This window comes from Pongo pygmaeus, chromosome Y, assembly GCF_028885625.2.
Source record: "Pongo pygmaeus isolate AG05252 chromosome Y, NHGRI_mPonPyg2-v2.0_pri, whole genome shotgun sequence".
In the NCBI taxonomy this organism is placed as follows: domain Eukaryota; kingdom Metazoa; phylum Chordata; class Mammalia; order Primates; family Hominidae; genus Pongo; species Pongo pygmaeus.
Genome location: NC_072397.2, coordinates 14,503,420 through 14,517,810, shown reverse-complemented (window position 1 = coordinate 14,517,810; position 14,391 = coordinate 14,503,420). Strand labels below are relative to the sequence as shown.

General features: G+C 46.3%; 1 protein-coding gene across 1 annotated transcript; it reads left to right on the top strand.

The window, feature by feature from the left end:
• The first annotated feature begins 1,442 nt into the window (after nt 1–1,442).
• Nucleotides 1,443–4,229, top strand: LOC129025830 (testis-specific Y-encoded protein 3-like). The gene is made up of 6 exons (XM_054473398.2): nt 1,443–1,949; nt 2,561–2,638; nt 2,767–2,878; nt 2,980–3,125; nt 3,233–3,314; nt 4,009–4,229. Exons 1-6 carry the CDS (start codon nt 1,596–1,598, stop codon nt 4,029–4,031), a joined length of 795 nt encoding a protein of 264 aa, XP_054329373.1. The 5' UTR covers nt 1,443–1,595; the 3' UTR covers nt 4,032–4,229.
• The last annotated feature ends 10,162 nt before the right edge of the window (nt 4,230–14,391 follow it).

Sequence of the window (14,391 nt, the reverse complement as noted above, 5' to 3'; positions counted from 1 at the left end):
TCCCAGGGAAACGTGCCCTTCGACTTTCTGCTGCGCGGGAAGGGACCTTGGCGCCGCGATTCTCCCTTGTGAGTGCTGTGCTTGGCTCCCCTTGCCTACCACGTGTTCCCAGGGCTGCTACAAGCAAGCTGCAAGGATATGGCTCTGGCCCAAAAGGCGGAGATGCCCTGTGGCCTGGGGCACTCACGGAGCCCAGCTCCAAGTGAAGGACCTCCAGCGAGTCCATTGACGGCACAGGTGTTCTTGGTCCAGGGCCAGGCTGTGCCCGCTGGCCCTCCTTCTGCCACATCACGTCGGTCTCCTCCTCAACCACCACCTCCACCTCAGCCATTATGTCTTCCACCGTCAGCACCGCCTCCTCTTCCAAGGCCGCCTCCTTGCTCTGTACTCCGGCCGTCCTCAACAGCAGAGCCTCCAGCCTGAACACGGTGCCGTCCTGTGTGCTCCCACAGATCCCGGCCTGCGCAGCCCAGCCCAACCTCCGCACCCCTAGGCTCTTGGGGACCGATCCCCCACAGACACCCTCCCTAAAAACCCACGGGCATCGCCCTGCTGAGAACCTAGTCCCACACCCACGTGGACCCAGGTTTCCTGAGGAGCTCCGCTGGACCCGCAGATCCTGCAATGGCCACAGGGCTCGGCTCCCCCGCAGGCTCAACTGTGCACAGGAGCTCAGGAGCCAGAGGCCCAGGCCCTGGGCCTGCAGAGCACCACCAGCAGGCACCGCAGCCACTGCAGCGGGTGCGGGAGCCTCTGGGTCGGCAAGGCATTGCAAAACACCGTGCGCGCAAGTCATCAATGGCCAACCCTGGCGGCCGGCCTCTGGTGTGCCCAGGGCATAGGACAAGAGGCCCTTTGGAATGCTCCTTGGACTGCAGCATCCTCAGGGAGGAAGCATGGTACGCAGAGCCTGTATTTGCCTCGACCTGCGATAGTGTGTGCCGGGGTTCTGGCCTCTACAACAGATCAATTTCACCTTAGCACAAGGAGGCGACTTTCCTCCCACGTGCCCGGCCCGACTCACTTCCCCTAGGCCGCCCCTGTCAACCTGGCCCCAGCAACCAGAGAGAGTTCTCTGGATCTGCAGTATTGCTTCCGTACCATCCAGCTGGCCTGCCTAACGAAGAGAGATGTTTCATGTGTTCATGACACATAGAGATTTTCATGGCTTGCCACACTCAGGATGTCAGGACACAGGGCTGCCGTGCCCACAATTCCAAATGCCACGCAGCCCGTCTGTCCCAGGATGCCGAGCTACCGGGCACAAGCTCCAAGGGCTTCTCGGAGGAGGTTTGGGGAGAGGAGTTGGCGTTAGGGGGAGTTGGAGATGCAGGCCCACCAGTGGCTGTGCCGCCCAGGGAGACGCCCACCGCCCTCCCATTCATTGGCCAGCATGGGAGGAAGGCGGTCGCAGCGCGGCTCCCCGCGCTCTTCCCGCGCAGTCCATTAGGGGGCGCCCGGGAGCCCCGCGCATGCGCACTGAGGGCCCGCTGACCCACTGGGTGCAATAAAGGCTGCGGCCGGGTTCGTGTGGCTCGGTTCGGGCAGCATAGGCCTTGCTCAGTGGGAGTGCGGAGGAGGGCACCGTCTTCAGGATGGAGGCTGTACAGGAGGGGGCGGCCGGGGTGGAGAGTGAGCAGGTGGCTTTGGGGGAGGAGGCGGTGCTGGTGTTGGATGACATAATGGCGGAGGTGGAGGTGGTGGCCCAGGAGGAGGGCCTCGTGGAGCCGCAGGAGGAGGCCCAGCGGGCACAGCCTGGCCCTGGGCCCATGACCCCAGAGTCTGCACTGGAGGAGCTGCTGGCCGTTCAGGTGGAGCTGGGGCCGGTTAATGCCCAAGCCAGGAAGGCCTTTTCTCGGCAGAGGGAAAAGATGGAGCGGAGGCGCAAGGCCCACCTAGACTGCAGAGGCGCGGTCATCCAGAGCGTCCCTGGCTTCTGGGCCAATGTTGTATCCTTCTCAGTGTTTCTTCTGCCTTTCTGGTGGAGAGGTGCTCTCGGGGAAGTGTAAGTAACTTATGGGCAGCTTGGCATCGATGTGACGCCACCTTTGGGGAACAAAGGTGAGTTGCCCCGGACAAATGTGGCTAGGGAAAACTGCAGCAGGCGTGGGTACTATTTTCCTGCGTGCGGCAGAGAAACCCTTGGTGATGCCGAGCAGCAGACGTTTGGGGCATGTTTTTGAAGAACAGAAGCGAGTTCAGACCAGAATAGGTTTTTGTGTGCATCAAGCTATTTTTAAGGCAGTGTGATTGCTCCCCCTTTCTAGTCCGATCTGGGACTGGGCGTCTTCGGCTATAAGCAGGTTCTGCCACTCCTCAGACACCAGCAAGTCTCTGCAAATCGCACCTCCGCATGTCAGTGCAGTCAGCCTCAGAATTATACACCCTCTGTGAAGCCAAGGGGCCTTATTTTAGGGGTAGGGGGAGGCGAAAGGAGGTCATACGTGGAAGCAGATCTGAGAAATCCCCTACCCCAGCCTCTGGGTGCTCTTAGGCCTTCTTCCCTGTTGCTCCTAGCTTCTCCTTCCACCGCATGTAAAGGCTCTTTGACCTAAATCAGATTGCAAACCACCCCCAGATGTCAGCCCTGATCACTGACCAAGATGAAGACATGCTGAGCTACATGATCAACTTGGAGGTGAGGACAGCAAGACTGAGGCTAGAGGGTTTAGTGGGGGAGGGTAAGGGAAATAATTGGTTCCTGTGAGCAACAGTTGGCACCTCACCCAAAAAGGTATTTAAACTTTCTCCACCTTGTCCTGACAGGTGGAAGAAGTGAAGCATCCCGTTCATCTCTGCAGGATCATGTTGTTCTTTCGGAGTAACCCCTACTTCCAGAATAAAGTGATTACCAAGGAATATCTGGTGAACATCACAGGTGACAGGTGGCTCCCAGGATGGGTAGTGGAAGGAAGATGGTGGGTGGATCATTGCCAACGTGATCCAGTCCCCTTCCCACAAAACTTTCTGTCTCTGTAGAATACAGGGCTTCTCATTCCACTCCAATTCAGTGGTATCCAGATTATGAAGTTGAGGCCTGTCGCCGCAGACACCACAACAGCAGCCTTAACTTCTTCAACTGGTTTTCTGACCACAACTTCGCAGGATCTAATAGGATTGCTGAGGTGGGTCCTCACTGGGAAACATCAGCAATGACCCTGGTGTGTTCCCACCTGTTTGGGTCACCAGTCTGAGCCCTGATGAGGCGTTTGCCGATTGATTCCCCTGACAGATCCTATGTAAGGACCTGTGGCGCAATCCCCTGCCGTACTACAAGAGGATGAAGCCACCTGAAGAGGGAACAGAGATTTCAGGTGAGCCGTTCAGTTGGAACTGGAGCTGTTTGATGCCCACTATGAGGGGGTTGACACACCTGCCTATTCAGGGAGCCTGGACGCTCGTTTCAGAAATGTAGAAATTGAGGCTGCTTTCCTATATGTAGAAATTCCTTGAGAGGACGAGAGAGAGTGACAGAATCCAGGACATTCATGGCATTGGGCTGAAAAAGGCAGATTAGAGACTGCACTGCAAGGCAGGTTATAGCTGTGAGTCTTAAGCCCAGGGGAGCATAGTCCATTTCCAGAATCACTGAGAAGTGAAGCTGAAAATCATTCACTTCAATCTGTAGCCCTTGATTCCATGGCCGTCAACCCCAGCGGCAGTCATCCTACCTACTCCATGAGATTGGGCTCCCTGAATGTGCCTCCTGGTCATCCCTGTCCTAGACCGCAAAGGATTGTTTAGATTGATGGATTTCCTTGAGCTATTGCCGCATCAGATTTCTGTGTGCTTTTAGTGTACAATGCATCTTGTTAGCTGACTCCCCTCACAGAGAGTACTGGGAATGGGGCAGGTATTGCGGAGAACAGTTTGTAACCCATGGTAGGAGGAAGTTTAAGAGATCACAAATGGGGAAGGGATATCCTTTTCTCAGCGGGCCCTGCAATTAAAACATTTCAAAGTATGGCTGAGAGAAATGCGTTTTGACATGCGTTTGTGTTTCTCTAGGGGACTCCCAGATGTTGAGTTGACTGTGAGGGAGCATCGGACCTTACTTAAAACAGCAGAACTCCTAAAAAGTTACTACCGTATGCAGGATGTCAGTACTCAGCATGGTCTTATGCCCAGGAAGTAAAGGAAAAACCGACCCAGTCACAAAAAAATCAGACAGGAAAAGGGGGTAAACTTGGATTGTATGGAATGCCAAATAAATATTCTCAAGAATGTTTGACTCTGTGTGTGTGTGTTTGTTTCTGTGTGTGTGTGTACGTTTATCCCCTGGATTTGGGTGTCATATTGAATTGATCAATCAATATGCTTTATTTTCTTCATGGAACTGACCCGTCTGTGTTGGAGCTGGGCCTCTAAAATTGTGGAGTGAATGGGTGTGGAATGTGTTGGGATTCTTCCTACAGGACAGAGTTGGGGAGGTCAAAGCAAAAGACAGCTTAGTTGGAAACTTACTTTGTCCTATGGAAGCAGAAGTAGTTCAAGGAAAGGGGTTAAGGTTTCCACAGCCCAGTTTGCTGGGACCTCTAAAATCCTTCATTTTGGGTATCATCATACACAATAGATAAGCACAGGATGATGGAAATCTTGAAGTTCCCTTTCTTGTTGAATTCACGTTCTTTTAAAGGTGAATGCATAATCCTTTTCTGGGACAATCAGCCCCTCAGAACTTCTCACACATCAACGTGAGAAGAAATGGGCAGGTAAGGTGTATGGAGGGACTGTGGGAAAGGTGACAGAGGCATGTGGGAAAGCATTCAGGATATGCTTTTTGGCGTAGATGACTAAGGGAAAACACAGACTGGCAGAAGTGCGGGGAAAGGGGTTGGATTTGTGGAATATAAGATTGCTGGGGAATCCACGCATGGACTGTCTTGTCACTTGATGACACAGGATATGGACACTCTTGTTGATGTTTACATCTTTAGTTGGGTTAAGCTTTTCTCCACGATTGTATGTTAGGTGAGGAACCAGTAGTGTATGTAGCTACCAACATTACGAGTGCATTTTGTGCTCTTGCAAACTCTAGTGAGGCTCTATTCTCCCCAGTGATTGGCACTGCAGATTGTTTCTGGAGCCCAGGGCCCTCTGATTTTCTGTGGCCTTTTCAGCATACTTTGCCTAAGTTTAATAATGTAAAGAGCAGATAGTTGCACAGTATGTGTTGCAAGCCTCACACAGGAGGACAACACATACAGTTTTCATTCACGGGTGGGTGGCGGCTTCCCATGAACACCTGTGTCTATGCACAAGACGAGGGGTTGCCTGTGTCACTGATGGGTGAGGAGGATTTCAGTGTCGGCGGCAGAACTTTCTTCCCGGTTCCCAGAAAAAACAGTTCCAACATGAGCATCCATGTTGGCCACACACTAGTAGAGTGCTAACATTCCTGTCCCATATGTACTCTGGTCGGCACAGCTTCTGTGAGAAGAGCTATGTTGTTTCAGGGAGGAAGGTTTGACAGTCAAAGTTCATGAATCTGTTGTACTGCCTTCAATACGCATTCCACACCTCCTGCTCGGTAACAGCAGTTGAGCTTTGAAAATCTATAGCCCAGTTTTGCCCCTGCTCCTGGGCACAGTGCTGAAGCTCTGGAGGGGGAGTCTTGTCCTCCTCTGACTACTGTCCCCATGACCCACAAACACAGGAGAAACAGGTTTTCTCAGCAAATTATTCTGAAAACATTCGGAACCCTTTGGCCCCGTGAAGCTGCCCTTTATCTCACTGTGTGCAGGTCAAAGACACTGTGGTCCAGTACAGTATCCCTATAGTGGGAATGGGGCCACAGATTGGTGCCTGCACTCAGGGCAACTCAGATTAGGAAATGTCTGGGGACTTGCCTATAATCAGGTCATGTGAAAAGGTCTTGCCCCAAATTTAATGCATAGGAAAAAGTTGAGGAAGGTGTCTTGCAATGATTTCTCTAGGAGGTAAATAGATAAGAAGGAGACCATAAATAGATGGCTAGGGCTAGTTTTGGAACTAGCCTGTTTTAAAGTGGTGGTAGGGGAAGAGCTTTTTACAAGGCAGGCAGCAAACCAGGAACTGTCTACAATGGAAGGGCGTGCCATGGGTTGGTGGCTCAGCCATATTGCCACCCCACCGAGTGAATGCAGCCGACTGGGCTCCTTCCTCAAATCCTACATACAATTCAGTCTAGTGATTTCACATGAGATCCATTGTTTTGGTATTATCAGAGATGGTGCTGAATTGTACAGGCTGTCTAACGCTTCTTCCACTGAATATCCGTGCACATGGGCCACAAACGCTAAGGGTACTGACGGATTTGTATTCTGCCTCAGTAACTCTGAAACACCTCTGTTACATCTACTGTCAGGGTCTTTTTCATGTTTAAAGTACCAAGTGTGTGTTTGTAGTTTTTAGTGTGTTTGTAGTTGTGTATGTTTATTTCTCTGCGTGGGTTTGTATCTTTCCTCTGACTCCACCTATGTCTCCCCATATTTTTCCACACTACCTGCGGTAATTTGTACATGCCTATCTCTACAACCATGCTAGAATTTGTATCTGTGTCTTTGAACATCTGTCACTCTCTCTCCCTTCCTTTCTTCCTTCCTTTCCTTTACACCCTTCCTTTCTTCTTTCCCTTCCTTCCCCACCACACTCTCTCCGTCTGTATCATCTACCTTTCTGTTCTCTATCTGAATTTAGTTTGTAATTCTGAATCTCTTGGCAGTGGCGTCAGACATCAGAATGTCTGGATGAAATTCCTCTTTGAAAGACTCTGAGCTGAAAGAGATGAGTTCTTTTTGTGAGCCATAATGAACGGTTTATTTCAGGCCAATCTAGCAATGACAGTGTTAAAAACAAATACTGAGCATTGCAGCAAAGCCAAAAGTCCCATGGATTCCACTCATCCCGCTCAGTGTATCGAAAAGGTGGAAAAGTGAAAAAGTGGGTATGCCTGTGGTCTCCCAAGCGGAAGGAGAACTTTCAAGTGATTGTGTCAGATGATTTTCCAGCAGGCAGCTATAGTTCGTAGATACATGCTGCGTAAACACAAGCACGATGATGAAACGTAGAAAATGTTCTTCTTCCTCCATTTCAGTTTTGTATTATCTTTTAACCAACATCATGCGTACAGAATTTCTTCACGACATGTCATAAACTATTGTTTAATGAACTCATACCTGAATTATTCATTGTGTCAAAGAATGTCAAACAATCATGATTCGTTATGACCTGCTACAGATAAGTGATAGGAAATAAGAAAATGAGAGCATATAGAAAGGGCACATCGTGGTCTGGGAACTTCACCAAGAGGTTCAGGCTAGCTGAATGCATGTCAGGGATTCAGAAAAAGACACTTGCACTTGTTATTAAGGGCTTTGAATGGAAAAGGAGCACTCTTTTTACATTTATGTCTTTTAAGTCATTTGGGGAGTTTGGTGTATTATTACTTACAGTGTTCTCTCTGCCCTTTCTTATTGTTCTCCCCATCTGGCGCTGTTATTATGTGAAAGCTGGTTTCCTCCATCGGATCGCGTAGGCTCTAATGATGTTTCATTTATTTTGATTCTCCTCACACTACGTAGTTTTAATTTGCCGAATGTGACTCTTTTTTTGTTGGTTTTCCGAGAATGGGTCTTACTCTGTCTTCTAGGTTGGACAGCAGCCCCAGGGTCTTAGCCCACTGCATCCCAGACACCACACACCCATGTGATCCTCTCAACTCAGACTCTCACACAGCTGGCACTAGAGGTGCATGCAACCCTTCCCAGCTATGTATTAATTTAGCAATTGATTACTTTTTGGATATGGGCCCATGTTGCCCCAGGCTCCTCTGGAACTCCTGAGTGCAGGCAATCCTCCCACCTCAGCCTACCAAAGTGCCGGAATGACAGGTGTGACCCATGGCCCTGGCATGGCTTTGAGTTTTTTGCTTTTTTCTTCTACCTCCTCACGTCTTCTTTTCAAACATGCAGTGAAGGTTTCAATTCATGGACTGTAGTCTCCGTGCCTCTAATTTCTATCTTTCAACTCATCGTCAGCATTCATTGCGATTTTCATATTTATAAATTTATATATATATATATGTGCACATATATATTTTTCCTTAACTTACCAAACGATGTTGCATTCTTTCCTGTGTCATGAAAAAGACTTTGATAGAAATGAAAAGCACCGCTTTATAATAAAATAGTTTATTGACATTTATTCTCTTAAGGCGTTTTAAAAATTGTATGTTCATTTGAAACTGTCATATGAAATGATACATATTTATAACATAAGGAGTGTTGTTCAAAAGGTCATATATATTATGCATTGGATACATCCAGCTAATCAACATATGCGTGATCTCACATACTTGTCATTTTTGTTGTGAAAAAACTTGACATGCACTGTCTTAGAATTTTGTTAGAGAAAGAATACATTATCACCAGTTATAGTCAGCAGGCTGAAGAAAATATTTTTGACCTATCCCTCCTTTCTAACTAGAAATATGAATTCTTGATCCAGCATCTCCTCAGTGCACCCTCTTCACCCCCGCCTTCGGAGTCACTACCTCTGTGAAGTCCGCTTTTTCAATTTCTTATAAGAATGAGGTCATGTGCTAGTTGCCTTTCAGATACCTGGCTTATGTGACTTAACAAAATGGCATGCACACATTCAGCAGATTCACACGCATTGTCACAACTGGCAGGATTTCCTTATTTATTATTGCATTACATTTTTCTATTCCGCGTAGGTGTATTTACCCCATTTTTTTAATCCACTCATCAATTGAGGGACACTCAGGTTGCTTCCGTTATTTTGGCTCTAGGGAAAATGTAATGAGTGCAACAATACTTGCATGGGTGCATGCACACCTTCAACATACTGATCTGTGTACTTGTGGGCGTGCCCGGGTATTTTGATTTGCTGGATCATATGGTGGGTGGTTCTACCTGTAGATTTTTGAAGACTGTTTATATTAAATAAAACCCATAAAACTTCTTGTAATGCCTGCACCAATTTACATTCTCACCAAAAGTGAGCAAGGAATTCCTTTTCTCTGCATCCTCACCAGAAATGAGGGTTTTCTTTTTTCTTTTTTTTTTTTCTTGTCTTTTGGAAAATAGGCATTCTGACTGAAGTGAGAAGAAATCTCATTGTGTTTTGATTTGCATTTTCCTGGTGGGTTGGGGATGATGAGGACTTTTTAGTGTGTCCTCTGGACAACTGTATGTCTTAGTTTCAGAAATGAGTATTCCAGCCTTTGCCCATTTGTTTTCAAGCTATTGAGTTGTGGGGAGTTCCTTATGTACTTTGAATATTGACCCATTAACAGATCTATGGTGACCCAATCATTGCTCCCATCCTGTAGGATGCCCCTTCTGTTTCTTTAGTTTTCTGTGTTGTGGTGAAGCACTTTAGTTTGATATGATTACATCCTCTATTTCTGATGGTGTTTACTGTGCTCTTGCAGTCACTTTGAGACCATCATTGCCTACAGAGATGCCATGGAGCTTCTTCCTTGTGATTTGTTCTGGTATTTTTATTGTTTCCTGTCTGACATTGGAGGTTGGTGATAAATTATCCACTTGTAAATTCCTTTATGTGGCTATTCAGTTTGTCCCCAACCTAGTTTATAGAAGATACTTGATTTTTCACTGGGCGTTGTTGCTGCTTTGGGAAAAGGCCGTGACTTAGCTGCAAATGCAGTGACTTAGTTCTGGGCTCCTGTTGTTTTTCATAAGCTCAAGTCTCTGCTTTTCTGCAGTGCTATCCTATTTCGGTACGTAAAGCTTTGTAGTAGTATATCATGAAGTTAGGTAGTGTGATGCCTCCAGCTTTGTGCGTTTTACTGGATTGCTCTGGGCTTTCAGGATGTTCTGCCGTTTCACAGGAAATTTAGGATTCTCAGATTACTTTTCTAAGAAGAATGGGTCATTGATATTTTTACAGGGGTTGTATAGGATCTGAGGATCACTCAGGTAGTATTGATGTCAATGCCATTTAGACAATGTGTTTGTGTGCACATGCTCAGGGCCAAGAGACACTGGGTGTCCTCAGCAATAGTGAGGTGGGCCTTAATGTCCAGCCAGATTGCCTTCCTGGAAACACACAGAGGATCCCCTTCCGTTTTGCTGTCTCTTCACATTTCCTCCCCTGCGAGCCCTGTGTGGTCCTCCAGATTCCCTGTGCGATGGCCTGCCTTTTTTGTGGGTGGGGAGTTGCTGGGTGAATGAGGATGGCAGAGGGGAACAAGCATGTCAGGAGAGCCTGGGTTCATCCAAATGGGACTTGGCAGGCCTGGGAGAGCCATTCTGGGAGGATGTAGACCTGGACAGGCCTCAGATGGGCATCTGTATGGAGGGTGAGACAGCCCTGGTGGATCCCAAACTGAAGGCCAGGTAGTGGCATGCCTCAGGACAGAGAAGGGAGCTAGCAAGGGATGATGAGGCAGCTATCTCTTGATCCTGGCTTCTTACCCATTGACCTTTGCTAATTATGCCTATTTAGCAGATTAGGGTTCCCCTATCCTGAAATGTGGGAACTACAGTTCCCTTATGGACCTTTCTCCACCAGCCCATGATGGCCTGAGTTTGCTCACTGCAATCTCCTCCCTGAGCCTTGGCTTCTCTATGTGCATCCTAACTCCGGGACCCACAGGCTTCTCAACCCCCAGGCCTGGGCTGCTTCCCTGTCCTCTTCTCTGTTCCCTCTCTGAGGGCCTAACTCCGTTGAGTAGTGCTGCAGGAGATTGAGCCACAGGCCCTGGCTGATGACCTCGGGGACTGGGCAAAGTGGTCGTGACAGGTCAGGTTCCGGTCCAAAGCCAATTCCTCCGATGCCGAGGAATGTCCAACAAGGTCCTTTGCCATGACGCCGCATAGCTGCCCCACCTCAGCAAACCTGCCATACCCTGGGCAGTCACAGTCAGCCAACCAGCTGAGGAAGCTCAGTTAGGCAGTGCCCTGCAGGAAACTGGGGCCTTCACCTGAATGAGCCTAGAACCACTTGACTGCAGTGGAGCCAGTCGCCCTGTATCCTGGAGGGAGAGGAGTCAGGAAGGCTAACGCCAGGCCGAGCTTCCCAGGTACTACCCCCTCTACCATACCAGGAGGCACTCCTCATTGAGGATGCCAACGCAATACTCCTTAGTGAGCACTTCGTTGCCAAAGTAAATGTTGTGATGACAGGCAAACTTCTTCCTGCCAGTTGTACTCATGATGAGTGAGTTCCTCCTCCTGCCTGTCCAAGAAGGAGAAAGAGGACAGCCAAGGGACAATTTCATCTAGGTGGGCTGAGGTGGCCTTCTAGCTGGGGTGAAGCATGCGTTTCCCCTTCCTAGCTCCCCGACTGAGACACCCCTGAGCTCCAGGAGCACCTCAAACTGACCTGGATCTTAGAACCCTTCCCCAGACCCGGGCTTACCATCCTGACCAGCAATCCAACATGTAGCTTTGAAGGACTTCCTCATGATGTTTCAGCTACTTGCTCTCACCGGAAATAATCACAACTTTTAAACTGTTCTTCATGCCAACTTAAATGTTTCATTTTTACTACCTCATGTTTTGGATGAGGCATGTATTTTTAAATAGATTTTCACCCTTATTGTACCTCTGTGATAAACTGCTTACTTACATTCATACCATAATTATCTTTCAGTTTTACTTGTCTGTTCCCCAAGATTCAGTGAAACTAAGAATTCTATTTATGCTTGTATCTTTCAGCAACCATATGTGAGATAATGGTGCACATTACTGCAGAAATCACATATACAGGTCCAAAGGGAGACGAAGAAAAAGAAAGCAAGTTTTAAAGTCTGTACATTCCTAACTCTGTATCAGAAACTCACAAATAACAGTGAAATCAAAGAATGATCACAGCCAATTCCTTTTCATACCTAGACTGAAATAAGAATCTTCAAAAGAAAAGAAAGTTCAGAATTTGGGTTTGCAAAAAGTTTCCTATATAGACAAAATTATTGGTAACTTTCTCTGACTAGAAAACAAACAAAAATCCACGTTTTTCATATGTGTAAATATACACATTTTTATTTCCATCAGTGATGATACGCAAGTAAGTAATAAAGTGAAAGTACAATAAATTGATATATGGAATGTTCACAGTCTCCAAATATTCCATTGAGACTATTAATTTTATGTAAACCATAAAGAATGCTTCATGAAACTACATTATACAGTGTCTTTTAGTATTTTACTCACATTTTAAATAATCAACAATTAGAGGGAATTCTTCCTCATTATTTATTACGACTACCGTTATTTTCCTTGAGTAATCCTGTTGAAATTAAGTATTTTAAATAAAACATTAAAAACAAATTATATTGACTGATTTCAGCTTTTAATGAAATCCTACTTGTGTATTTGTAGTAATGTGAAGTATAACTTTCTCCTCACAATTACTCTTTTATAAAACCGGTGTTATTGTTTTCTCTGACACTAACATTGTGATATCTCACAGCTTTACTGTGTGTATACATGACATCCCTCCAGAGAGTAGGCGTCAAATATGTGGAAAAATCATATTTGTGACAAAATTCTGGGAAAGGCAATGGTGAAATGGAAGAATAATTTCTAACTTGCTAACTGTTGGTCAATGGGTTTGTATTTATTTAGCTATAGACACGTATGTGCACACTGTGAGTTTGCCCATGTACATATACATTTCTAGGAGATACCCGTAATATATGGGTTGTGTAATTTTTAATTTATCCACTATTGTGTATGTGTGAAATTAGAAAAGCAGTTACCTTTTCTTTACTCAATTTGTTGGAAAGCCAAAAAAGTCTGTCAACCTTCATTTCAATTAATCCAATACTGTTAACTGCGGACACCTTCATTCTCCTTGTTCTCCTTTGGCAACCGGGAAGTTAATTCTCACTCTAATTCAGCTCTCAGGGTGTGATCCACAAACTTTGTATATGCTTAAAAGGATAAAAGTTCAGTGAAATGTCAAGCCATGCTGTGAAATGTTCCATTGTTTCTATATCTCTAATTGTCCTTTCATGTTATAGAGGCAAGAAAAACAATTCAATGTGTTTCTTAGTATCCAGTCCAATGCACTCTTTCTTCATAATATGCCAAACCCATCCCTTCAAGGCCTTGACATCTCAACATGGCTGGACGTCTCAAAATCTCCTCTCATTAATAACCATTATGTTAATCACTGTTGCCCACAACTGGAATTCGACTGTGAAATCCCCGGTGGAAATTGCTGTAATGGCTCAAACTACTGGAATGACTATTTGTTTTACCTGAAAACATCTGATGAGCATATATATATGCTATGTGCATGAACATATTGTACATTAACAACATACCATCACTGCCAGTAGATAATAGGTATCCCAAACCTTTGAACCAAACTGACCTCAGGTGCTCCCACAAACCAAGCTTTTTCCTCCACAGCTTTCTTTTTATGTCAAAAAACCGCAAGTCCAGGCCGGGCGTGGTGGCTCTCGCCTGTAATTTCCACATTTTGGGAAGCCGAGGTTGGTGGGTCACTTGAGGTCAGGAGTTCGACACCAGCCTAGGCAACATGGCAAAAACCTGTCTCTACCAAAAATAGAAGAAGTAGCCAGGCCTAGTGGCACATTCCTGTGGTCGAGCTACTTGGGATGCTGAGGCAGGAGAACCGCCTGAACCTGGGAGGCAGAGGTTGTAGTAAGCTAAGATCAGACTACTGCACTCCAGCCTGGATGACACAGCGAGACCATGTGTCAAAAAAGAAAAAAAACAAAGCAACTCCACTCGTCCAGTCGCTTAGGTAAAAAGTACTGTAGTTGGCTGGGCATGATGGCTAACGCCTGTATTCCCAGCACTTTGGACTTTGGAAGGCTGAGACGGGCAGATCACCTGAGATCAGCAGTTGGAGACCAGTCTGGCCAACATGGTGAAGCCTGGCCTCTACTAAAAATACAAAACATTAGCTGGGCATGGTGACGAATGCTTGTAATCCCAGCTAGTCGAGAGGGGGAACCTGGGAGGCAGAGGATGTGGTGAATGGAGATGATGCCACTGCACTCCTGCCTGGGCTACACAGCGAGTGTACCCTGTGAGAAACAAAGGTGAACAGAAGAAAAGTTCTTTATTTAAATATCTAGTACATTAATTTTCAAGTTGTTGTAGAAACATTTCTCTTTAAACTCCTATTGTAATGTCACTTTTCCTGCTACTCACAAATTTAATCTGTAATATTTGCAGTATCGTGAAGTTCTAAGTACATTTAAATTCCTATTATGATAATCCATGGATTGCTGAGAAATAGTGGTTTTAATTTTGTTGTTCAATTTCCACTTAATTTTATTTCAACTTGTGTTAACTCAATTGAAAATTCTTTAGTAGTTTTTTAAATCTCATATCAAGACTTTTATTCACATCAATTGCTGTATAAATGCTCCCACCTTGAAGA